The sequence below is a fragment of the Pseudochaenichthys georgianus genome, chromosome 12, assembly GCF_902827115.2.
Source record: "Pseudochaenichthys georgianus chromosome 12, fPseGeo1.2, whole genome shotgun sequence".
Classification (NCBI taxonomy): Eukaryota; Metazoa; Chordata; class Actinopteri; order Perciformes; family Channichthyidae; genus Pseudochaenichthys; species Pseudochaenichthys georgianus.
This window is the reverse complement of record NC_047514.1, coordinates 11,644,727-11,671,209: the sequence shown is the minus strand read 5'-3', so window position 1 is coordinate 11,671,209 and position 26,483 is coordinate 11,644,727. Positions and strand designations below refer to the sequence as shown.

Sequence of the window (26,483 nt, the reverse complement as noted above, 5' to 3'; positions counted from 1 at the left end):
TATAGACATTTTGGGATTTATTTTTCAAATATTGTAAACACAGATACTTTGAGTAAATAACATAACGTTGTTTATGCAAATTGAGAAGTTTTGCATATTCAGCATTACCAGAGCGGTAAATTCAAATTACTCTAACAAAACAGTTATTGCACAAGCTAGAGGTATACTGTGTGTATTTAACATTCTGCTCTTAGGGACATTAGGCTCTATCACAGGCCTCATGGGTAATTTTGCCCATTGAACTCATAGTAATTCATGTAATTTTATAAGAGAAACACATAGGCTATGCAATAAATCAAAATGACACAATTCAAATACTATATCGTTTTATTTACCTGAAACCACAACCTCAGTAATGCATGTACAACCATTATTAGTCAATAATCAATAATGATCGTCTTTTTACATATGGTAATGTTCTTTGACTAGGTGTCACTGAGGGGAAAGCCCCCTCTCAATAGATCACAGTTTTACAGCAGTTGATAAAGATACATGACAGTAATAATAATAATAGTTATAACGCAGAGGTATAAGAAAACAGGAGAACACTGTTGTATTGCAGGATTGCCAATGAATCAAAGTGTTAAGTCTGTTGTTCTCATGGCAAATGATCACTTCATTACAAAGTAAATGGGTCAGTTATTGGCCCTTAGTAATTGTAAGGAAAATTAAGTTAAAAAAAAAGTAGAGCAGAGTCAAGTTCATCATGAGTAATTTCTCAATTTCTAGTGTTGTGCAAATTACCCCAACCGTTACAATAAAACAGTGATTTACATATCTATGATATATCCATCGTAAAACCCTCTTAATGTCTTTATTTTAATATTATACATTATAATCTATAAATACAAATTGCAAAGCCTACATACAGCTGAAACGCATGCATGGATGTTTTTTACACCGATGTATAGCTAAGACCGTTTGACCCAGTGTTTTAAAAGATTCTCTACGTGACAAGCTACCATGGAATTTTGGAAACGAGTTTGTCATGCAAGAAGGAACGCTGAGGGTGTTGGAAACTTCCCTGCACACAAATGGAATAGTGTCATGTTTTATATAGCATCTGCACACAGAGGTATACGAATGTTAAGAAAAGTGTGTGTGGTCATGTGTTGTGGTGCAAAGGGAATTCTGTTTCCAACCACTTTTAAGTATACCTTTATGGGTTTGGTCTTATTACTATGGAAAACTTGTCCTTTTTGTCAGTGCAAGGGAACACACACTGCTGGTCATCATGGTGTCAGAGGTGTGTGAAGGTAAGCGTGAGCAGCACACATGCTGGACAGGAGGACGACTCAGCCTCTGAGCCCACTCTTTAAAGATTATCCCAGTTTTTATGAGAGCCAACCTAAAAAGGGAGAGAAAACTACGTTAGTACAAATCACTTCAAAATTCCATGACCAGTTTAATTCATTCTGTGACTATAGCGTGAATATAGGCAAGTGACAGAGCGGTGAAAAGTACAGCACACAGCAACATTTCCAAAAGTGGCATGTGGTCAACGCATTATACATTTTTAATTGTTTAAACTTGCCATAATCACTCCCTTGCATACTTTTAAAGGGTAGAATCACTTTTTAAAACTCCTTTATCTAGTCTACAAGTTACCAAGAAAACATTTCCCAGGATTCTTCTCAATTTAATGGTGCTTTTACTCTGGGAAAAAAGTCTCCGTTGCCCTATCGTTTCATTAGATTCTACTGCAGTGAATGTGTATTTAGTAGAGTGTGAAGAAAGCAAATGGATACTCACTCTAGTGACAGGGGAGCCAATGGAAGGCATTGAGGAAGAAAAGCACACGGTTGTTAAGTGGAACACAAACACACACACACACACGGTGCGGACAAACCCAGGCTTCTACCTTGTAAGACATGCTTTAGATGAGGCAAAACAAAACATGATCTAAATGTTAGTGCAGTCGACTGAATGGGCTCGGATACACCATCACAGAGCAGCACACACTAAAACCTCCAGATATTAAAGCCTTTAAGAGTCAAATATTTAAGATTGTCTCCTGCCGGTCATGTTGTGCCAAGGACACTGAAGCATTCATATGTCTGAAATGGTTTGTATTCAAGTATTATATGCACATACACACAAAAAAACACCGGATATGAAAACCACGAAGTCAATGGATTAAATAAAGACAGAGCACACTTTGATTCAAAGGGTTTATGAGTGTATATTTCCTTAAAGTAAAAAACAACATTTTGGGTTCTTGCAATCCAAGTTCATTTGGAGTACTTTCTGCATTAGTATTTTTTTTGTCTTAGGATTTGAACATTACGGTCCTTTGAATCAAACGCCATGAGATGGTAAATAACATCATCCCCTCTCAGTTCTGTCTCCGAAGCAAAACACAAATAAAGTTAATGAAAGTCAGAACTCAGTACAAACAAAATATATCCTTAAAAATGTTAAAGGGGAAGGAAATGTTTTGTTCTTCGTTTTTTGCACAAGCAAATAGGGGCACACCTCAGATGTTACGCTTTAGCAAAACCCTGTCGGGAAAAGCATCTCGAGATGAGCAAAACAAAGATTATTGTTATCACATTGAGGTAGCTGTGCTCTGCCCAGTGCAGAAAAACTGGCTTATTTTCAAATCATTATAGTAAAAAAAAGTACATCCATGAGGTTAATTTAAACTCTAACATGGGGGTGGGGGACATTCACAATTAAATTAGAAATGAGAAACCACATACAGTTCATGCTTGGTCACAAGACATGCAGCGTTTTTGTTTTCAAATATTTTTTTTCTTCTTTTTTTAAAGCGGAGCAATCGAACGTTTACTCCCAAACCTTTCCCCGTCCGCCACACGGAGCTTGTCCTCTCTGAAAGAGTTCCGAGTTGATATACTGAAGACACAATGGTAAACGTGAACATAAATGAAGGCGCCAAGTCAAAGCCACAGTGGTCGAACAATTGACGAAGCCATAAAAAAAGTTGCATAAAATTCTATCTCTGTACAGATGATGGATTTCTTAACTTTCTATTCAAGAAGAGGGAAGCTAAACATAACTGTTACTGTAGTGACAACTGATACTCCCAGAATAGTAAATATAAACCTTAAAGGCAATATTGAAAATAATAATAATAATAAAATAACTGTCAACAGTATATTTTTCTTACAGACAAGCAACAAAGTCCACAGCTACGGGAGTGGTGATTTTCTTACACTCGCATTTAAAGCCTCACCCATTCAAATATCCTATCCTAACGCTAACCAGGTGTCTTCTCGGTTCACATTTTATATTATCCATTACGTTTTATGTGTTAAAGTTGGTCCTTCTCGCACAGGTGGTAGGCAGGCACGCACTAGTACACACGCTAACTCTACAAACACGCTCACACGCAAGCTATGCACACACGTAGGAAGGCAGAGAGGGGAGAGGGCATAGGGAGGTGATGGCGGTGAGGGGCGGGGGAGGAAAATGGGAAAAAGTCGAGATTGTGCTCAAGTCAGTCAGGACCAGAACATGTCGGCCATGTTAGTGTCGGTGCTGTAGATCCAGCCCACCAGGGGGATGGTAAGGGCCACAAAGGGCCAGGAGATGCCCTCCAAGCATGCAGGCAGGCAGCAGCCTTTGGAGCCGGCCGGCTTCTCCAGCTCTTTACCGGGCTCCATGTAGTTCCTGGCGGCGAACTTGAGGAACTCGTCAAGTAGGATGACAGGCAGGGAGATCTTAAGCACCACCAGCCATTGGGTCATATTCAGAGGGGTGATCTGGAAGATCATCTGAAAAGAAGGAGGAGGAGGAGACAAAGGTCAAGGTGTGGTTCAGTGGATCACTATTTGAAATAATGACATGTCATCGCTACGTCATGGGCAAGTGTCTCATGAAAAGAAATGTTTCTCACTGGAAGAGGCTCCACGTGGAGGATGAGGAAGTGAAGGGACATGGAGAGGCAGATGGCTCCCAGCAGCCACACGTTCTCCCAGGGAGGCATCCTCACCAGGGACTGGTTCTCTGACACGCTGAGAACGAAACAAGGGAGCACGTTTGTTAAAAACTCAATCTGACTTCAGAGCCAGCACACTTAAAGATCTCCTATCATGCTATTTTTAGGCATATATTATATTATGAGAAAGTAAAACAAAATGGCCAGCACTATATACAAATGGAACAATTGTTATTATAATTTGTTTTACTTCAAAACACAATCATTCTGAACATGTCCATCTTGCTTATTTGTCAGTAGTAAAAGCTGGAGAATGCCTTGCTCAAACTAACCTGTTCAGGGCATTGCACATCTCTATGGTGACCAGCACAGACAGGGCCATGGTCATGGGGTACGGAGACTCAAACACCTTACAGTCCAGATCTGTGAACTCTGGATTCTCTGGGCCACACTGCAGGAAGTGGCTCTAAAGGAAGTCAAAGGAAAATATAGATTAAAGCCAACAGGAAATGACATTAGGTTAGTGTGTTGAAGTGTGCATTGCTAGCAAGATGGTAGCGGTTTGGCTGTTATTCCTACCAGCTGGTAAAAGGTGATCCTTGGTCCATCCTCAGCAGCAACAAACCACCAGGCAGCAGCACCCACAGTGCCAGCACCCACATAACCTGGGGACCAGAAAGACGTCACTCACACACACAATGACGCAAAGGCCGGTCACTTAAATACAAGACGAAGGCAAACTGCAATTAGATGCGACCTATTCTGTGACTACCTGCATAAACTCTACTTTCACAATGTGCCATTGCGGCAGATCTTTAGCAAGTTAATTGATAGCTTGTGCATTAATACAACTGGCTGTTCTAGTGTACTATTGCCTGTTGATGGCTAATGCTTCTGAAGTGTTTTACCACCACTTATGTACACACATTAGAAGCTTAAATACCAGTTCATATTTACTACATTTTCCAAATACTCAAGTTAAAGTTAACAAAGACAAAAAGGCCTTGCAATGAAGAAACGGGGGGGATATTTTTGGCTGAAAATGTCACACTAGAAATTGACAATGAACAATAACATCTGACAAAGGACTAAGTTTAAATGGACAATTATCCCTACACATATGGTAACCACTTACATCCAATGGTGAGGTATCTGAAGAAGAGCCACCCTGAGATGAGGGGCTCGCGGGCGTTGCGGGGGGGCTTGGTCATGATGTCCAGGTCCGGTGGGTTGAATCCTAGAGCGGTGGCGGGCAGACCGTCGGTCACCAGGTTGACCCAGAGCAGCTGCACCGGGATGAGGGCTTCAGGGAATCCCAGCGCCGCGGTCAAGAAGATGCTACACACAAGAGAAGCAGAATTATCTGATGTTATGGTATATTGTGTACAAGGTATATAAAAAGGTAAACGGTAAACTAGTTATCCTTACCAGACAACTTCGCCCACATTGGAAGAGATGAGGTATCTGATGAACTGCTTCATGTTGTTGTAAATGGCTCTGCCTTCCTCCACTGCAGCGACGATGGTGGAGAAGTTGTCGTCAGCCAGCACCATCTCTGACGCGCTCTTAGCAACAGCCGTGCCTGAACCCATGGCAATACCGATTTCAGCCTTCTTTAGAGCAGGGGCGTCGTTCACTCCATCACCAGTCTGAAGGGAGAGTGAGAACAAGTGTGAAGAACTAGTTGACAGTGTATCATTAATGTTTCACTAGGAAATCATTTATTTCATTTCGAGAAGACATCTTGCATATTTAAAAAGGGAATAAACTAAGACATGTTAGATAAGGCGGCTTACCATAGCTGTGATCTCATCATAGGACTGCAGGTACTCGATAATCTTGGATTTATGTGAAGGCTCCACACGGGCATAGCAGCGTGCCTTCAGCACAGCTTCTCTCTGTGCAGTGGGCGACAGGTCGTCAAACTCTCGGCCGGTGAACGCCATGCTGGAAACATCGTCGTTCTCTCCGAAGATGCCAATGCGTCTGCAGATAGCCACGGCCGTCCCTAAGGTACAAAGGACAACACGTTCATTTCTTAGCGCTGCATGGGATGCAAGTGAGTATTCAGAACTAGATGTGATGATTGCCCTTGTGTCTTTAGTGGTTTTCATGCTCGTACCGCAAGGGAAGTTATTAACAAACAAAGTCAATCTTCTCCACGTACCCTTGTTGTCTCCAGTGATCATAATGACTCTGATGCCTGCGAGGCGGCAGAGTCTGATGGAGGCTGCCACCTCCGTCCTGGGAGGATCCAGCATGCCCACACAGCCAACAAAGGTCAGGTCAGTCTGCACGATAACAGAAAAGGGAAACAATGTCACACCTGAAAAGGAACCTAGACACCAGAAGCTTTGGGAGAGTAATATAAATCCGTCTCCGCTCTCACCTCATAGTCAACAAAGCGGGCGGAGTCCTCCAACTTCATCTCCTCTCTGACCAAGCGGTGGTCTCGGGTAGCGAGAGCCAGACAGCGCAGAGTGTCTCTGCCGCTTCCATACTCCTTGATCACTGACAACACTTTTTCCTTGATGCCAGGGGTCAAGGGCACCTTGTCACTGCCCACACGGATGTGCGTACACCTGTCAATCAGTCCCTCAGGGGCCCCCTATGAGCAGGGAAGGACAGGCGGATGAGGAAACACAAGGGAAATGACAAAACAGTGTATAAGAGAAACACTTTCATTAAAACGTTTTTTATAGTCTTCGGACAATGATTCACTCGAGTCCTAATTATGGTGCTTTCAAGTTAACAAAAAGGGATATCATTGAGTGGCATTAATAGACTTGGAGAAAGCCGATACTACAGAAGTGTTATAGTTGCAATGTTACTAAATCTTACCTTTACAAACATCTTGCCAACAGAGGATCGGGCCTTATTTGCAGTGCAGTACACAGACATGGACTTCCTGTCTCTGGAGAATTCCAGCGTAAACTCTTTCTTCATCAGCTGCTTGATCACCTAAAGATTTGATCAAACAGTTCGTTAGCATTTCTGCATTCAGTTTGTTTTGTCACCGTTTCAATCAAGTACAATGAAATCGTGGAGTTTCGGTTGCAAGGAAACAACTTTCAAGAACGGAGGGCAACGTACAGAGTTACAGGCGTTGGCTCTCTCGATCTTTGACAGGCCTTTGACATCCGTATCGAACACGTTCATCTTCTCCACCAGGCACGTGAGAGCCGTCTCTGTGGCCTCGCCCACCTTCTCAAACACCCCTTTGTTCTGGACACAAAGAGGAAAAGAAAATCATATGGTTCATCAGAAAAAGTCACTGAAAAGATCTAAGGCACTATGTACCAAAGTTACACTAGCCGCTTTCACACCAAGTACTTTGCCGTACTTAGTTCCCAGCACTTAGTTCCCAGCACTTAGTCCCCCCATGGAACTAGAGAGCCGATCGCATTCACACCGGAATAAGCCTTCCGAGTAAATCACCAGAACGCCGACACCTCCTCATCTCCACCGCTCCTATGTTTTTCTTTGTGTTGCCATAAGTTAGTCTCTCTCCGTCGGTGCGCGGGGCTAATGCTAATGCCAGCAAATACAATGGCGGCTTCACAAAACTTTTCAGAGTTTTACGGGGCGTGGTTTGCAATCCGCCCAGCCAATCAGAAATCGGAACTTTATTCTGCCCAGGAAAGTTCTCATGAACGAAGTTCTCTTTTTGGTGTGAACGCAAAATCCCAGGAACTATCGGAACTAAAAGGGAAAAGTACTCCGGTGTGAAAGTGCCTATTGGATCTAAAGAATAATGGGAAAAGAAAATCACGACTAACCTCATTATAATCCAGTGAGGAATCGTTACACAGAGCACAGATAGAGGCCAGCTCTACCAAGGCATCATACTGGGAGGATTTGACTTGTTTGCCATCAAGGAACCTAAACAAAAGCCAATCAAAGACAATAAGTGAGACAATTGTGCAGATTTCATTAATAAAGCATTTTGTAGTTTAAGTATGAAACAATACATTCATGTTAGCCTTCACTTTTATGAATCAATTTCAAGTAGAATGGATTTTTGGGGATTTGCATGCATTATTAAACTCTCAAGAGCACACATGCAAATGAGAAGGAATACTCACACTTCTCCCTCCGGGGCATATGTCGAGCCAGTGATAGTGAATTCCTTTAGCGAACAGCCATCACCCTCTACCTGATCAACGATGAACATCTAGAAACACAAACGTTGTAGAGACATACAATTAGTACGTGGTATTCCCACAAAGTATTGTTGCCCGAATCAGGGTTGTAACGATGTCTTTTTGCCACAGTATATACACTGCATTGTAAATTAGGGCTGTGCAATTAATCGTATTTTAATCTCGATTACGATTTTGGCTTGCAACGATTACGATTATTTTTATTTAAAAAAAAGGAAAAACATTTGTATTGGTTTTTCAGTTGAATCATACTTAAAGTTCTGGGTAATCAACTGTTAAAAATATTCTGTTCACATTTCTTTTGGATGTTTTCAAAGTAAATGGATAATCGTGATATCAATTATTGACCAAAAATAATCGAGCAGCCCTAAATGATTTAGGAATTGAGATGTGGGGTTCTGATGGACCAGCAGGTGGCAGCGTACTACCATCCACAGGAAATAAGACATAAGATGCTTGAACAAGAGCAATAAATAATAAAATGCCGAGCCAAAGCAGACACTGAGTTCTCTGGTGGGAAGGCTCCATAAATGTCATCTTACAGCGAGATGGACACAAGACTCCTCTGTGTGCAGACACACAACAGGAACAGTGTATGAAGTGAATCATTCCTAGGCGGAAATCATTTGACCTTGAGGATCCAAACCTGTGTAAGAACACCGGCAATAGGTCTATTCAGGATCTTCATTTAATCACTTTAATCTTTTCTTTAAATTGAAATAGCATGGGGGAACAGAATTATTATCCACCAGGAAGAAAGAAAACGGCACACACCACTAATACTGTCTTCGCTATCCAAATATAAGAGGTGTTTTTTTCATCAACGTAAACAAACACAAGGTCTTGAGTCAGACAACACTCAAGCTGCTAATATAGTTGCACACATGGATAGATAACACGTTCTTTCTATCGAAGCACCAACACCCAGAGGTGCAGGACAGAAATACATGATGAGGGATGGAAACTGGAATCTCTGAATAAAATGATCATCTGGCATTATGTGTGCACTTGGGCAGCGTCGAGACAACAGAGAGCAGTGACGTCAATGGCGATCCGACACTTAACAAAGGAATTGAACGTGAAGGAGGAACATTGAGTCACTGAGGGCATCGCATTTTAGTTCAGCCATTAAGACACAAGTGGTTTGCATGCGTCAAGCTTCTCCGTCACCGACTATCAAATAGCATCCGTTAGTTTCAAAATGAAGCCATTTAAATTTGCTTAACATAATGACGACTATAAGAAAATTGTGCAGGGTGAGCAAGGGAAGAGGACATCTTTCAACACAAGGTCACTTATGCAACTCTACTGCTGGTTCTGCTGCAAGTGAGTAACTACTGCATACTGATCAGCATGCTGCCTGAAAGAGAAGGGGGAGGAGGGAGGAGAGAGGAGGGAAACAGAAGAGCGGCGAGATAACGGGCTGAGGAAGAGCACTGAGGAAGATGGAGACGCAGGGCAGGAGGAAACACAAAGTCACACAATGAGCTTATAACGTACTAAAGGGGAACATGTATACACATATCAATTTGCATCGCTGCCTGTGTATAACTAAATCTTATTTTTACATTATTAGCCATATAGCGTCAGCAGTGCTTGGCGCTCAGTAAATCCCTACCGTCATTAAAAGGCCGTCGAGGCTGCTTTATTTCTCAGTAAAAGGTTTATAACTTAGCTTACCATTGTTCTGTCCATGTAAGGCAACTGTTTTAACTTATTTTTGGCCTTTTTTCCAATTGGTTTACATTTCCTATGCAAAGCAGACCTTTTCATCGTACTGTTGTCATGGTGAAGATGTACACAGACACACATTAGCTTCAGCGAGCCATCTTTATGCCACCAAGCCACCAAGATGCGCTGAACAACTTGAATAACTATTGTGGTTTTATTGCGATTTTTGGTACCTCAGAAATCGTTAAGAGATTGGTCCATAAAATGTGAGGAGACAAAGCTTTAAGGAGACAAATAAAATAGTGTAAACCTTTGCAGTTCCAACTCCAAAGGGCACCCTGCGACTGTAGTTTAATTTTGTTGTGTCACTTAAATATGTTCCCTGATGCAATCCTTTCCTAATTTCACTTCTCCAACCACAGTTATTCCAATAAACCTCTCCAGTGAGACATATTGAGACTGTCCTGCCACCGAGTGCTTATTCAACATCATTCAGTGGTAGGGATTTTAGCCAGGAGGAGCATGGAGGGATTACTATGACTGTCGCTCTACAAGTATTGCCATCTGATAATTGGTAATTTCTTTAATGATAAAATACTTTTGCTGTCCTTATATAGTGTGAACTCATTAGTAGCCTAGTCGGGCACTCTGACCTGTTGACACTCTGAAGTGCATGGTTACACTGGTTACTATGAAACCAGTGTAAAGGTTGAAAGATAAGCTAACAATGTCAACATTTTCAGTGAACCGAGCTGACAGGTGAAGGTTAATGAGCCGATTTACATGGCAACAAATAGCCTGCGAGGTGAAAAATGGCAATAATTGACTTACTGTAAGATCTACAATTCAGGGTTAAACAAAGTGCTTAGAAATACTTAACATACTCCATTAAACTAGATCAACATTGCATTTTTCAAACTCCAAACAGCCAGGTACAATTTGATTAGATTCTCTATAAAAAGGTTATATGCGAGAAATTCACAATCAGTCTTTTGCTGACTTTTTCTCCTCTCTGCCCCCGTTCACTCTCTTACCCTGCACACGGACATCTGATTGGTGGTCAGCGTGCCAGTCTTGTCAGAGCAGATGACAGATGTACAGCCAAGGGTCTCCACAGACGGCAAACTGCGGACAATGGCATTCTTCTTGGCCATGCGCCGAGTTCCCAAAGCCAGGCAAGTAGTGATGACAGCAGGTAGACCTGAGAGGAACAGCAACAGAACCACGGAGAAAGAGAGGATTAAGACAAACATGAGTGGAGATAAGCTGTTAGAGAAAGACATCCTGTATCAAGTATTAAATATAAGCATTTAAAAAAGTAGGATTTTTGAACAAAATGTTCCTGAAGTCTGAATAATGGCACATCATTGAAGGCTCTCAAAGCAACAAGTGTGTGTGTGTGTGTGTGTGTGTGTGTGTGTGTGTGTGTGTGTGTGTGTGTGTGTGTGTGTGTGTGTGTGTGTGTGTGTGTGTGTGTGTGTGTGTGTGTGTCTGAGCGTGTGTGTGTGTGTGTGTGTGCGTGTGCATGTGTGTCTGAGTGCACACGTGTGTGTGTGTGTGTGTGTGTGTGTGTGTGTGTGTGTGTGTCTGAGCATGTGTGTGTGTGTCTGAGCGTGTGTGTGTGTGTGTGTGTGTGTGTCTGAGCGTGTGTGTGTGTGTGTCTGAGCGTGTGTGTGTGCGTGTCTGAGCGTGTGTGTGTGCGTGTCTGAGCGTGTGTGTGTGCGTGTCTGAGCGTGTGTGTGTCTGAGCGTGTGTGTGCGTGTCTGAGCGTGTGTGTGCGTGTCTGAGCGTGTGTGTGTGTGTGTCTGAGCGTGTCTGTGTGTGTGTGTGTGTGTCTGAGCGTGTGTGTGTGTGTGTGTGTGTGTGTCTGAGCGTGTGTGTGTGTGTGTGTGTGTCTGTGCGTGTGTGTGTGTGTGTGTGTGTCTGTGCGTGTGTGTCTGTGTCTGTGCGTGTGTGTGTGTGTGTGTGTGTGTGTCTGTGCGTGTGTGTCTGAGCGTGTGTGTGTGTCTGAGCGTGTGTGTGTGTCTGAGCGCGTGTGTGTGTCTGAGCGCGTGTGTGTGTCTGAGCGCGTGTGTGTGTCTGAGCGCGTGTGTGTGTCTGAGCGCGTGTGTGTGTCTGAGCGCGTGTGTGTGTCTGAGCGCGTGTGTGTGTCTGAGCGCGTGTGTGTGTCTGAGCGCGTGTGTGTGTCTGAGCGCGTGTGTGTGTCTGAGCGCGTGTGTGTGTCTGAGCGCGTGTGTGTGTCTGAGCGCGTGTTGTGTGTCTGAGCGCGTGTGTGTGTCTGAGCGCGTGTGTGTGTCTGAGCGCGTGTGTGTGTCTGAGCGCGTGTGTGTGTCTGAGCGCGTGTGTGTGTCTGAGCGCGTGTGTGTGTCTGAGCGCGTGTGTGTGTCTGAGCGCGTGTGTGTGTCTGAGCGCGTGTGTGTGTCTGAGCGCGTGTGTGTGTCTGAGCGCGTGTGTGTGTCTGAGCGCGTGTGTGTGTCTGAGCGCGTGTGTGTGTCTGAGCGCGTGTGTGTGTGTCTGAGCGCGTGTGTGTCTGAGCGCGTGTGTCTGAGCGCGTGTGTGTCTGAGCGCGTGTGTGTACGCTCGTGTGTGTCCAGTTTACCCTCTGGGATTGCAGCAACTGCCAGAGCCACAGCGATCTTGAAGTAGTAAACAGCACCTCGGATCCAGGAGCCTCCATGGACCGGGTCGTTGAAATGTCCAATATTGATGAGCCACACAGCGATGCAGATTAGCGTAATGACCTTAAAAATCATAATAGCAAACAATTACGCATAACTCAAATACAAATGATACAGAAATAGAGGTTGTTTGAGAGAGTTCATAAATTACCTTGGATAGTTGCTGTCCGAACTCGTCCAGTTTCTGCTGCAGCGGCGTGCGCTCCTGCTCCGTTGCTGCCATCTCATCTCGGATTTTGCCGATCTCTGTGCTGCCCCCTGTGGCCACCACCACACCCACAGCCTTACCAGATGAAATGTTGGTGCCCTGTGGAGGAGGCGGCAGAAAACAAAACGTATTATTAAACGGAAAAGCTTCTGGGGGTAAAACTGGTCTGACTGCTAAGCCATGTGTCACAAAGACACAGCGAGGAGGTTCAGGGAGCAGCAAGTGTCAACATGTCGATACATTTCAATCTAAGTAACCGTGGGAGCTGCCATGGAAGTAAATGTTTCTTTTGTAGATGAATGCACACTGAAGCTGTTTGGACTGGCACCGTTATGTTGTCGCATGCAAGAGACTGAAAGCCACAATATAAAAGGGCTAATTCCGTATGTTCCAAAAAAGACAAGATTTTTTTTGGAATAGAAAAATGGATGTGAAGAGGGATACAAAAAAAGCTTTCAAGAGGATGAGTAGGAGGATGACAGCAGGACATTGTTCCTTTTTATAGGTGTAGTTAAGATAAAAACGGGTAACAATACTAAGCAGACTTAAATGGTCTTGTGGGTCACTCACAGAGAAGAGCATGTTCTTTTTGTCCTGGTTGACGGCACGCGGGTCTGGCACAGGGTCGGTGTGTTTGATCACAGACACAGACTCTCCTGCAGGAAGTGGAAACAGAGCATGTGAGTGAGGGGAGCGGAGAGAGGGGAAAGTGGAGGCTGTGATGCTTGGTTGACACATTGGGCAGATGTGTGTGGAAAAGGCGTTGCAGCTGACTGAGCAGGCCTGACAATCATCAAACGCTGCAACGCCACTGCCTTTCAAAGCCCATATGTGATGTGTGTAAATAACGGGGCTGCACTTTTCCTAATGCCGTAAGTAAGGAAGCATTTGACAAGCTGTAACGCCATGAATGGGGGAGGAAAGAGGGAGAAAATAGCTGCAACACTCAAATATCCCGTGGAATTTGCTACCAATTAAGGCAGCATAGGAAGAGGAGCCACTTAAGGACTCGATTCACATAAACCCTTTTCTCTCGTGCATTCTCCATCTCTCCCCTTCTAATCCTTTCCATCTGCACTGCTCTCTAATTAGCCATCTACAACTTCATTTATTTAATTTTCCTCTCATCCATATCACACTCCCTTCCTTTAGCTTCGTCACTGCCTGAGCAGCCATGACAACAGGGGGTAATGAGGCCATGCGCATCAAAAGGAAGAGGAAATGGCTTATTCTTGTTTAGTGTCTGGGTTGATCACAAGAGGCGAGACGGTGGCAGAGGGAGGCGGAGAAATGATACCAAGGAAATGCATGTTTTTGTATTTCAAGCTAGATGGGTCACATGTGAAATGTTTAAATACATGTATGTGTAAAATGGAGAATCACAGACGAAACAGATAAACAAAAAGGAAATGGTTTTACCTGTAAGAATTGATTGGTCTACCCTCAGTGTTGTTGACTTGATGGAGCAGAGCCTGATGTCTGCGGGCACTTTATCTCCAACTGTGGACAGAAACAAAGCAAACGAGACATTAAAGGACCTCTTTACAAGTTAAAGGGATCTGTAAATGCTATGACGACAGGTGGGTGGGTACTTTGTCAAATAGAGGCCATAAAAGCAGATGACTTGAGATTTGATCAAATACTGTATTCAGCCAGTTGAGTAAATGTTCTACATGTAAAAAGACACCTCCTAAATTAGACCATCTTCTCATGAAAGAGAAAACACTTTGAAATAAACCAAATGAACAAACAAAAGCCGCCCCACACAGACACTGAGGGAAAGTCATGCGTTCATAGAATTATTAATGTTCCACTTATCTCATGACACAAATAGATTGCTGCTCATTCTTTCCACTTACACATGGCTTTAGCAATCTCTAGTTAAAGGTGGGGTAGGTAATTTTGGAGAAACCAGCTCGAGCGAAAATACACACACAGCCGAGCCGGCTAAAATGATTGGTCGTGCTTTTTACAGTACCACGGCTTCCACAGATGACATTTTTTTATGGATTTTTTGTCAAAGCACTTAAGATATTCATTGCTATCGGGATGTTAAGAGCATTCCATGGAATATAACAAGTGTATCTTGAGCCGGTTTCTCAAACTTACCTACCCCACCTTTAAACCAATGTAAATATACAACAAAGTCCAAACAAGTGTTTCCTCTGCAGAAGGCAGATAAGTGCTTTTAAAGCCACCGAAGATGATTAGCTTTGCTTAAAACAGTATCAAACAGCTTTAATTATTCTGTCTCATTTCACATGTGGTTTGGGTCTGAACCGGCAGATACAAAGTGTTGATAATGAACTTCAAGGCTTTGATTGTAGAAACAAATATTTAAAATGTTTGCCATTCGGATACTTATCTGCTTTCAAGGGATAGTTTAAGATTTAAAGCCTTCTATGGGATGGGGATGGAAATATCAACAAGCAATGTATTATCTCTTGATAGGTCAGATCTATGATGAAGAAGAAACAATATAACCTGAGAAGATTATCCTAGAAGTACATTAAAGTGTCAGAACTATTATGTTCCTGTATATAACTGTGCTATTATACTAACTATGGGCCAAGCAAGGTGGCAGTCACGCCAAATCAAGCGGTCCAAGATTTCCCGCAAGTTTGTGGGGACGGTGTGTCTGACGTCATGCTGTGAACTTTGTTGCACAAAAAAGTTTTACATCAGATCGTTTTTATGATCTCATTGGATGAATTGAACTACATTTATTTCACAGCAGCCAGACAAGAACATATGTTGGGACTGTGCCTTGGGCTGGAGCTTGTTTCAGAAAAAACCAAATCAAATTCCCCATGAATTGGTCCAATGAGCGTCAATGTCACCAGCTCTTACACAGAGCGAGGGGTAAGTGCTTGCGTTTAGTTTGTACCACTTTCTTAAACTAAACAGTTTTTTCTGGCACTTTCCGAGAAAGTAGTCCGACTTAAAGGTAGGGTAGGTAATTCACTTCAGAAACACTTTGTTATATTCCATGGAATGCATCCAGATGAATGAATCAATTAATGTAAATTAAATGCTTTGAAAACATATATATACAAATATTTCATCTGTGGAAGCTGTGGCGCTGTAAAAAGCACGACCAGTTATCTGCCTCGGCCCGTGGCAGATAACTGGATGGCCTACCTGCCTGTCAGCCTTCCATCTCGTGCACAAACTTATCTCGTGCCCTCATTGGTCATGTTCGTGTGTGTTGGAGGAGGGGCTCTGTAAGGAAGTCTGAAGGAAGGGACAGGTTTTTTTCAGTTGTGTACTTTCAAATTCTAGCGCACTAGCTGGATTCTCCATTCTTACCTACCCTACCTTTAAGTAATTTTTTTTTCAGGAGCCTGCTGCGGCATATTCATCACACCGCCTGACTTGGCTTGCATGATGCTGCAGAAGGGTCCCCATGGCACGTTTTATTAAAATCCAAAAATCACATTGAAAAATGCCACTGCTGCACCAAGGTTAAATCTGGAACAGCTCGACAGGGTGAAACGGTAAGAGCAATACAAAAACAAATAACCCAGAGGCTCTTAAGGGACCTCTGTGTGGACAGTCGAGAGCGGTGACAGACATGTAAACCAACCCTCGGGCCTCTGCAGTGCCCTTCTGAGTGGAGAGGAGAAGAGGGGGGAAGGAGGAGAGAATGGGAAGGGGGATTAGATGAGTCCTGCAAAACGCACGTCCAAAAATGGGAAAACTATTTTGATCAGTTTGCAAACATGTGCTGCTGGATCTGGGGGAGGGGAAATTATAAAAACTTCAGCTTTAAGCAAGGAGAACCCGCTCCCCGTCACACAACTTTAAAAAGAAACAGTGTTATGGTTGCTTTCTAACAAACTGTTCATTCACAACACACCACACTCATGAGTTCGGGACAGATTAAAGTAACTAAGCATAATACAGAGACTACAAGGAGGCAATAACTAAGTTACCAATAAAACAAACATGTTTACATTATACCAATTACCAATGTTATTGCAGTAGATGCACTATAACAGAGGTTATAATGCTCCTGTACTGTACCAGCTGCACTACCAAATTTGGTCCTTCACTTGACAGGAGGCTCGAAGACTTCACCTACTCTTCTTCAAACTAGACCCCCCCCCTCCCAAACAGACCGGAGATAGTAAAAGTGTAGCATGAGGAAGGACAGAAAGGAGACGAGGACCTGTACTCACTGGAGACATTTAAGACTCAAAGTCCAGTGGGAAGCTTCCTAGAAAAAGTCACTAATTAGAAAAACCTCCTACGCCAAAGTAAAGTTGTGTGTACCACTCATTGGTGTTCACCGCTGAGAATACAGTCTCAGCAAAGAAACACATCTACTTTCAGTGGCAGCAAGAAGACATAAGACCTAGTTATTATTGTTTTGTATTTAAAACCGTATCATTATCAAACATATGTTTATAATCTGTTTCACATGATTATGCGTTCTGACTTCATCGTCATAAAAAGCTAATTTCTCCTCGGAAGAATAACCCAATTACATTTCAATGTAAACTCTGTATTGATACAGTTATAAGTGTTTCTATGTATGTTACACTTTAATAATGTGGCTATGATTTATACGTTACCATAAGTTCAGAAATATGCTGTATTTTCCCCAAAAACTTGCAGCTGTCTCAAATTGGGAGGGATCCTTCCTTTCATCTTACATCCCATGCTCTCTTTTGCTGGGAAAGAGTGGAAAGCCTCTGGGAAAGAGAGAGCTTTTTTTCTCCCTTGTGAACAAAAGATTTTATCATATTTTCCCTAGAGTGAGGGACAAATGTCAGTCTGCATATACAAACACACAAGTTTGTCGTCTTTGTCCCCACCTTTCCTCCCTTAAACCAACAGTGGTCCTACTCCAATCAAACTCATATAAATAGAAGTGTGGATTTACTCCACAGCACATCATGTGGGGTCCAGTGAAACTTTATAGCCCTTAAGGGGGTTGTATATTGTTTTTCTCACTGTGCCTCGGTTCCCTGATGAGCTATCACGTAGTTTGCAGCTTTCTAAGACCTTTCATGAGTTCATCGAGCCCTCAAGGGACTCCTCAACGTCTCATGAATGGAAACATTGAGATCAAACCTTAAAAAAAAAACACAAACACATGACTGTGTATTCCATATCATGGCTTTGTCGAATAAGAGAGCAATAACATTGGCAAGGATAGCACAGAGCGTGGACATGTGGAAGAGACAGTGAAGGACGGGCAGAGACTAATAGCGTTGGTGATGACAATAGACAGACTATCCTACACTCTAAAACACAGGAGAGGTAATCTGGCCATGTGGCCATCTGGAGCACAAATTATTTATCAAATTGAGTCTGTACCCTTTCTAAATGTTACATCCTGTTGTGCTGTCTTCTCCCCCCTCATCGCAGGAACACATTAATGGTGAACACTGCCCACAGACTGGTTTAGAAAGAGGACAGGGGTGGCCAGTCTCGCATAATACACATTCAAGTTACATACAGCCAGAAAGAATGAATGCGGGGAAGAGAAATAAAGTGCGAGGGAAAGGGCACTCTTATTTCCTCTGCACAGGATGTGGTTGCTACAAGGGTCAAGGCCATCACTTCGGCGACAGATTAAGACACTCTTGTCGAATAAGGAATTGCACGGTGAAAGAAAAGCAAGCAAAAAGAAGCAAAGAATACCAACTGTTGCATCAGTGAAGCGCCGACGGAAATAAAAACAAGGGGACTTGTGATTTGTAATGAAGCCTTGCCGTACTCTGGAGACAAAACAATGTTTGAATGGCTGAAGCCAAAAATAAAATCTTTGTCCTGCCTGTCCAGTTACGTAAAGCAACCCTTTGTGACATTCAGGGCTCAGAAACGTTTGAAACTAAAATAGCGCTGCTGCTCAGCACTATTTGTGCTCAATGGCTGCCAATAAAAGTGTATTTGTGTTAACAAGGCAACCCTTAATTCAGCAGTAGCCAACTTCCACTATATGAAGATAAAGGAAACACAACACTGGCAGTCCGTAGCCTGTGCTCACTCAACACAAAATCTTTATCAGCAGGAATCTTAGCTATAATAGACAGCTGATTTGTTAATAGAGCTAGCTATAGCTGAACAATAGCTACAATTAAAGCAACATGACATCAAATGTTCATAGATAATACAATTAGAATGCACCAAAAACCACCTTATATCAATGGGCCAATGAAATTGCTTGTTTAAGTCGGCCAATCAGATGGTTGTTTCAGTTGCCCAATACGATAGCTCTTTTCAAACACCGGATCTGATTCCTTGTTATAATTGACCAATCCGAAATGGCTTGTCTCAATCGGCCAATCAAATGGCCCAATGGTGTTTCTTCCAGTTTTGCCTCTAACTTTAATTTAGGTAAAACTAAAAGAAAATTAAATACAAAAATACATTGCGAGTAAGTCCTTTTAAATGTCCACTACTTGTGCAGCAGCTGCAGTTAAAGGCCAGAGTCACTAGAAGCCATGTTGGGTAATAAGATAAATGCAGTGTATGAATACAAAACAATACAGTGACGCAAAAATGTGTCAAAAAAACACACGTGGCCTTAATCAAGTTAAAGTTAGCCAAGAAAATAAAATGTTATGGAACAGTTTGGACCCCTGCTCTGTATTGCATAACTGCTTTACTAACTCAGCACTACCATTATTTCAGAAACCGTCAAAGGGGATGAACAAGATCAGGGATCAGCTGTGTGTGTGTTTAAATCTGTGCAAAGTGTACGTCATAACACTGGTGATAATGTTTACAGAACTGATGAACAATGTTCTCCATACATTTCCCGCAGTCACTAAAAGCATCCGAGTGTTGAGAGACAGCCACGTATTCATCCTTCTTTATAGTTTACATGAAAAGCATGTCGGCGACTTATCAGAGGAAATAAATGGGAAAAAAAGTAAATAATAAAAACTTGAAAAGAATGTTAAGCTGCAAAAGCTTGCACGCTCAATGCAATAGGCGTAATGTTACTTGCATGCACGCACTTGGAAGACTGCCTTGGGAATAAACAAAGCTAAATGCTTTTAACCTTACCTGCCACCTCCACGATGTCCCCGGGCATAATGTCCCTGGCTTTGATTCTCTGGACACTTTTTCTGTCCTGACGGTACACCTTCCCCATCTCTGGCTCATACTCCTTAAGGGCTTCAATGGCATTTTCTGCATTTCGCTCCTGAAGAGTAGAAATAAGAGGGAACAAAAGTTAACAAGTTCATTTCACACAGACACCAAGCATTTCCCGGGAACTGGATGAAAGGGGAGTTAGAGACCAAGTGACGTCTCAGACATGCTGTTTCAGTTAGAGCAGCATTATTCAAATTGAGAATAATGTAAACACTGGTACTACATGTTGTAAAAGGCTGAAGACGAAGAAAACAAACAAGAAAGCTTTTGCCTTGGTCACATGGTTATCTTTTCAAATGTGACAATACATTTTAGAGTAACCCATTCAATGGCGATGTTCCAAACCCAAAATGTACTGTATATAGTGCCCGAAGACTACAGTGACATCTTGCCTCTGTTTTGTCGTAATGCTCTCTTATTGCCTATTCAGTTCGTTCTTGATCATTCTTCACTTGCACTTTTGTGTTAGTGCTGACTTCACGGTGTCTGACAGCTCGCTCTGAGAGTGGACAGCTTTAGTGGCAGCTCCCAGCCACGCTGGCAGGAAGGCAAGCAGCACTCAACGAGACACGGCAAGACAAGCACACAACCTCGGGACATTAAGGTTTTTTTTAACTGAATAGCAACAGGGACACGCAGTTACTAAGATGGCTACTGGTAAAGGTTAATGCTACAAGGTTAAAAAGAAGCTTAGAAAAGAAATGGAATCACAAAACATCAACTGCTTTGAATAGGTAGAGCCATATGAATAACAGCAGGAGCAGAGCTCGCCTCCTCCACTTCTACGTCATTTACAAATGCTTTGCTTTACATAAACAAAGTCAAACAACCAGCCACCTACTGCAACAGCTTGCCATTTACTAAAGCCTCAGCAGGACTAATTAGTGAATAATATGATAATAACTGATCTGTTCAGTTAAGAATGTAGGATATATCCTGAAGACGTCTAAAAGATATTGCCTTACGGGTGGAAAAAAATGCTAGGTGAAAAAGAAATGGCTACTAAAGAGATATCATTTAATAATTGTTATAATTAGCTTGACTAATTAATGCCTGATTAAAAAGCATGTCAATTAAATATATCCTTAACTGTTTTTAGGCTGCATTCAAAGGCATTCGGTGTGTGTATCCATCATAACTGACTTCGGGGAAATATGACAGATTCTGGGCAATTCTGACTTTGATTGAAAAGGTGTCATGAAAAAGAAAGGATAATTGATTTGCTTTCTGCGTGTTGTGATGAATGCCTATATACAAAGCTGATGCTGGGTTTGCTTCCTGCCTATAATTAAGGTGCATTTTAAAAGATCAATAATGCTTCTCATCGAAACAGACACCGTAAATCCTGGGGGAAAGCTAAGACTGTGCAGGCACGTAATAAACAGAGGCATTAAAATAACCACTTACAAGCACAAAGGAAAAACAATTGCATTTGTTGTCTTGATTCACTCTCAACATAATGTGACCCTGCATAGTCAAAGGGCGTGAGATACGGTTTGCCTAAAAGGATAGGTTAATGAATGTGGACGAGAATATACCAAGTGAGGAGGAAGTGGAGCAGGCCAGGTTTCACGTGTGACTGAGACAAGAAGAGGTGTTTCAGATTAGAGTGTTCTTACACGGAGGGGATGTGCGCTGTATCCTTGGCCTGAATGGGAAATGTTACATGTCCAATGTCTTTATTAAAACCTCATTATAGACTTTCCAAAAAACATAGTTTGTGTCCCATATTTTGAGGCATACATTTCTGAGTATTCATAAAAATAAATAAACATTTTATTCTAGAAGTGATGCTTTGAAAGACCCCGAATGACGTAATCCCTGATCTCACGGAAAATTGTAAGTGGCTACTGCCTGAGATCGAATGCTGTGGTTTTATTAAATGTGCCAACTGCTAGGACTGTCTTAGGGAAGACAGCTTTTAGATGCGCAGCTCCTCTGTCTTGGAATAGTCTGCAAATTAAATGGAAACTGAACAATCTGGTGCCACTAAATGTTTTTAAAGCTCGGTTGGATGCTAGTCAATTGGAAGCTATTGGTACCCGTTTATGTGGATAATTATGTAAATGATGCTGTATGATGTCCTTTTGTTGTTCTATTTATGTTTTTATGTTTCATGTGGAACTACTTGAGCAGGTCTCCCTTGGAAAAGAGATCAATGATCTCAATGGGATTTATCTGTATAAATAAAGGTTTGAAATTAAATGAAATGTAACATGTTTACCTGCCAGACTCCTACGATGGCGTTTGCTATGAGAATGAGCAGGATAACAAAAGGCTCCACGAAGGCTGTAACGGTTGATTCTCCCTCTTCGAACCAAGCCAGCACCTACACACAGAAGAGAGAAAAATGAATGGACATTGTCGGCATACATTCAATAAGTAATAATAGTCAAGTGTGAGATACTGAGCCCATTGAAATCAGGATGGGATACGATTAGCTGCACCCCAAAGAACACAAATAACTAAACACTCATTCTGGAACTTCCACTTAATGTCTTTTTCATGCACCTTCCTAGTAATTAAAGTTGTACCAGGACCAACATTTGACTTTAAAAGATTAAGGATAATTATTTTTAAGCATCAAAAAATCATTTAATAATTCATAGTAAATACAAAGCCAGTATCTTCCAGAATTGTAGGAACTGGGCCAAGTGTGTTACAAAGTCATTGGAGAGAAAGTGAGTGTAGTAACCACTTTGTCCTCTTTTAGAATCTGTGCCAGGAAGTGAAGTGTGTCAAACGAAATGCCAATGCCCCCCGTTTCCTGCTTCAAGCTATTTAAGCATGGCCAATCAAATGTCCAATTAATACAAAGGAAAAAAAGAAAGGTGCACATCTTTGTATATTTCTCTGTTGTCTACATTCTGTCATGCTGATAGAAATGTCTGCGGGCTGTGTGCTGGTGTGATTGAACGCTACTACAGCAGCTGGTGATTTATGAGCGTTGCTGGCTGTCATTACCATGGCTTTGTGAGTGATGTTCTTAGCCGATACGCAAGCAATACATCCTAGGAGAAACAGGACCACGGGATAGTATACCGTGTCACACATAAACAACAGTAGGGATTGCTTATCACTAGTGACATCAAAATAAGACTCAAAAGTGATGTATGGTTTAAGAAATGTATTCACAATAAGAATATAGAAAATGGACATCAAAATGTCAGGTGTTTGCCACTTGTACTCTTTAACAGCATGCTGCTATTCCCAACAATGTGACACATAATAAAGTGAAATAGCCATTAGTTGCCAGATTAACAACATGTCAGCATTTATTTTTAACTTTAGACCACTTGGCTATTGAGGTTTTAACATAATCTGTTTGAAAGCAAGACTCAAAGAGAATCTAATGACTTGTGATTTTATTTGAGACCAAAAGCAGAGCTAACATACTGTATCATTCTAGAAGACGGAATCATGAAAATAAATGGTCATCTGGGTTGTGTCCCTAGACAGATTCTGGGCGCCTTGGAGAGGAGAAAGGCGCTACACTGAATCAGAGAAGGTCTATGTGCACACTTTGTAGGATGATAGAGCTGTGCTAAGAAGAAAAAGCACTGAACTCATCACTAAAAAGAGTAAATGGAAGGAATGTGGTGGAGATGAACACAGACAATGTTTTACTTGTTCATTTTCTCTCCTAAACACAAACTAGTCTGTGTTTTGAAGGAAAGGAGCATGCATATATATATATATATATATATATATATATATATATATATATGAAGATTTGAGAATGGATTATTAAGTCACTACTCTAGTACCCAACATCTTTATCGACAACTGTATCTCAAGTTGAGTGGATGACGCATCTCTTTACAACGAGTGACACAATCTGATCACAGCCTTTTATTACTACGTATCTAGATACTAAACAAGGCAGATCACCTGGCTATGCAAAAATTAAATGGGAGTTTCATAAAGACAGATCCATCAGGTCCAGACTGGTTTAATGAACTCCACAAACCACCTCTACAAATAACAAAACAAGTGTGTTATACTTACAAATGATATGCAAGCGGCGAGTAAAAGGATCCTCACAAGCAAATCTTCAAACTGTTCAACCACTAGTTCCCAAAGGGATTTACCTAGAAGACAAACATTTAATTTAATAACTGGAATTTAAATGAACGTTTCCATTTAATTGAAATATTATATGAATGATGGATTGTAAACATATACAGGCGGCTTCCACTTACCCTCCTCCGCTGGCAATTCTGCATATCATCCCATTCAGACCGCAGGCAAAAGAGATGGACAATGGGTTATTTAAATTAATAATAATTTAAAACAATAGCAGTAATACACAGTCAATATAATAAAGGACGATGAATTGTTTACTAAGACACATCACTGATGCTCGCCGGTATTACAACATAGAGTGCATGACGTCGACAACCTTCCGTTCGGTTCACCGTTACAAATCGGGCCATCATGACACCGGCATAACACAAAAAGCTAACGTTACTTGTTTTTAAAAAAAAAAATGTGTTCCTTACCGTTTGGTCCATAACGTTCCCGTTGTTTCCTAACTTGCTCTAAACTCAGACCTGTGCTTTCATTCACGTTAAAAAAGCTGTAAACTTCTTCAACTGTCTTTGTGTGTGTGTTGTCCATGGTGAACGACCACTTGAGGACACGGCTTGTATTGCCCTGCTGGTCCCAGCCTCAACCTGTCACGGTTCTCTCCTCCTTTAGTGTGACCTCGGGACTTAAAACAAAAAAAATACTTGATGAAAATAGGAGCTAGGATCCCACGGTGTTGACCGTAACGGAATAATTAGCTTCAGCGAGGGACAGCTTGGCGTGCAGGTGTCTGGCGAGTTGACGAGATAGCGGCTTCTGAGCTAACGGATAGCTAACAGGCTAAAGCTAGCTAATGTTAACCGTTCGGCTCCGCTTGAATTCGCCGGCTGTAGTCCGCTATGTTTCCTGCGAGACCTTAAGTGAACAATTCATAGTACACGTCACAGCCTCAATTGGATATTTAAATATATTACTCTTCTTCTGAAACAGCAAATACCGGTACAATTTGGTCCAAATAGACGGCTTAAACATGTGGCTCTGTTGCAGCTCGCTTTGCCTGTGTTGCGGAATCACCGACGTCGCTATCGGCACCAATCGGGATTGTCCGCTGCAGCTCTCGCGTTTGTCGAATGCGGTGTTCGGTGTCCGCATGTGGAATCAGCTGATTGGTTGGACACACCGGAAGTCCTTCTCTCTCTCTCTCTCTCTCTCTCTCTCTCTCTCTCTCTCTCTCTCTCTCTCTCTCTCTCTCTCTCTCTCTCTCTCTCTCAACGACGGCTGTGCTTTTTTTTATTAAAGGGCATTTTCGCCTAGACTAGAGGACACTGAAACTCATTCCAACCTTTTTCATTAGATTGATCCAGTTGCAGAATTCCTGATGTATTAGTTAGTATGGGGTAAAAATTATATATAAATGTTGCAGGGAGGGAAATAGTTACAACAATGTATTTTAGTAAAATAGAAAGAACAATTTTGAGGAAAATATCCTGTTTTACACGTGTGTAATGTATCTCATGTCTTGAGTAAGGAATACACCCACTTTTCTATGCTAAAATGTCCTGCTATCTAAGTGAGCTTATTATTTTTATCCGTTTCCCTACTGTAAAACACTCATCAATCTTATGTTCTGTTTTAATTGAGAGTGGTGGGTAAATAAGGATAAGGTTGGTTTAAGTGATACATGATTTCCCCTTAGAAATGCTTCCAGCACCAACCCTGATAATATACATCAGTTTGGTTATCTCATATTTGTCAGAGTTGACTGAGAAGACTCCCATTATTTGACAGGCTGACAGAGCAGCAGTGTCAGTGATATAACACAGTAGACTATCAATTGGTATGTGGACATTTATCATGTCAGAAAGAATGTATCTTTTAAAGCCATCGTAAAAATGGTCAGTGACACGTCTAACCTTTTGCATGGGACATTTCTATGGTTTTGACATAATAGACAACCTATACATTGAAATCCATAGCCATTAGTTGGATATCCTCATAGAGGACAAACAAAGAGAATCCTTTCACAGATAAAATCCCCTAAAGAAAATGAGATAACTCCTGTGTGAGATGGTGTCTTTCTTTTGCAGCCTATCTGCTTTCTCAGGAAGACAAGTTATTTTAAGACACTGTGATTAATGTGTGATGTCACAATCAGACTTCTGCTCAATGACAAGGAAAGACTGAATCTGTGCAGCTATGGTGACAGTTGGGCTAGCCTGATAAAAACAAAACATCTCTGCAACCATTCAGACACATAAAGCCTGTGATGAAAATAAAAAAGGACACATTCAGATCCAGTCTGTGATAGATTGTTCAGTTAACATTACTTCTGTCTTCCAATAAATAATGACTTACTCAAAAACAAATGCTGTCTTAGAAGCCCATTTCCAGATTTGTTTTTGTAACTACCTTAATCAGTTATGCTTTGATAACAAGAACCGTGCTCAGTAGGAAAGTTAAAGATGATGAAACGATGTTTTATGATTTTCTTTCCAACCCTGAAATGATCAAATATAACCAAAAAAGCCGGTCAGATAAATGCATATTTCATATCTCAACGCCTTGATATCTTTTTGGAAGCGCACAACTAAAATGTATATATCTAACATTCTGCTAAATGTTAAACAGGACAGTTATTCCTCGGACTCCAATATCTAATTTCTAGTTTGTTGCCTTATTACAATTAAAAAACAAGAACAACACACATGCCACTTTTGAGC

General features: G+C 41.8%; 1 protein-coding gene across 2 annotated transcripts; it reads right to left on the bottom strand.

Annotated features, from left to right (window-relative positions):
• Positions 1–309: 309 nt before the first annotated feature.
• Positions 310–24,899, bottom strand: atp2a2b (ATPase sarcoplasmic/endoplasmic reticulum Ca2+ transporting 2b). 2 transcript variants are annotated; one of them, XM_034096601.2, is made up of 24 exons: positions 24,237–24,899; positions 23,937–23,954; positions 23,743–23,825; positions 21,959–22,063; positions 19,645–19,783; positions 14,041–14,121; positions 13,192–13,277; positions 12,565–12,720; positions 12,335–12,476; positions 10,770–10,936; positions 7,987–8,075; positions 7,681–7,783; positions 6,995–7,126; positions 6,743–6,862; positions 6,291–6,509; positions 6,069–6,192; positions 5,698–5,909; positions 5,330–5,550; positions 5,037–5,239; positions 4,481–4,566; positions 4,234–4,367; positions 3,860–3,977; positions 3,617–3,737; positions 310–1,348 (listed from the first exon to the last, which is right to left on the bottom strand). In XM_034096601.2, exons 1-24 carry the CDS (start codon positions 24,352–24,354, stop codon positions 1,335–1,337), a joined length of 2,991 nt encoding a protein of 996 aa, XP_033952492.1. In that variant the 5' UTR covers positions 24,355–24,899; the 3' UTR covers positions 310–1,334. The 2 variants fall into 2 exon arrangements, with proteins under 2 accessions (XP_033952492.1, XP_033952491.1); XM_034096600.2 differs by lacking the exon at positions 310–1,348 and having other exon boundaries at positions 2,158–3,737.
• Positions 24,900–26,483: the final 1,584 nt, after the last annotated feature.

Bases quoted from the DNA above. Each gene is read 5' to 3' on its own strand.
- atp2a2b (XM_034096600.2), bottom strand. From the start codon at position 24,354: ATGGACAACACACACACAAAGACAGTTGAAGAAGTTTACAGCTTTTTT. The intron at 8,076-10,769 runs GTAAGAGAGTGA...TTGTGTTTCTAG, and splicing joins ATCAGATGTCCGTGTGCAGG to ATGTTCATCGTTGATCAGGT. The intron at 7,127-7,680 runs GTTAGTCGTGAT...CTTTGTGTCCAG, and splicing joins CCTCACTGGATTATAATGAG to AACAAAGGGGTGTTTGAGAA.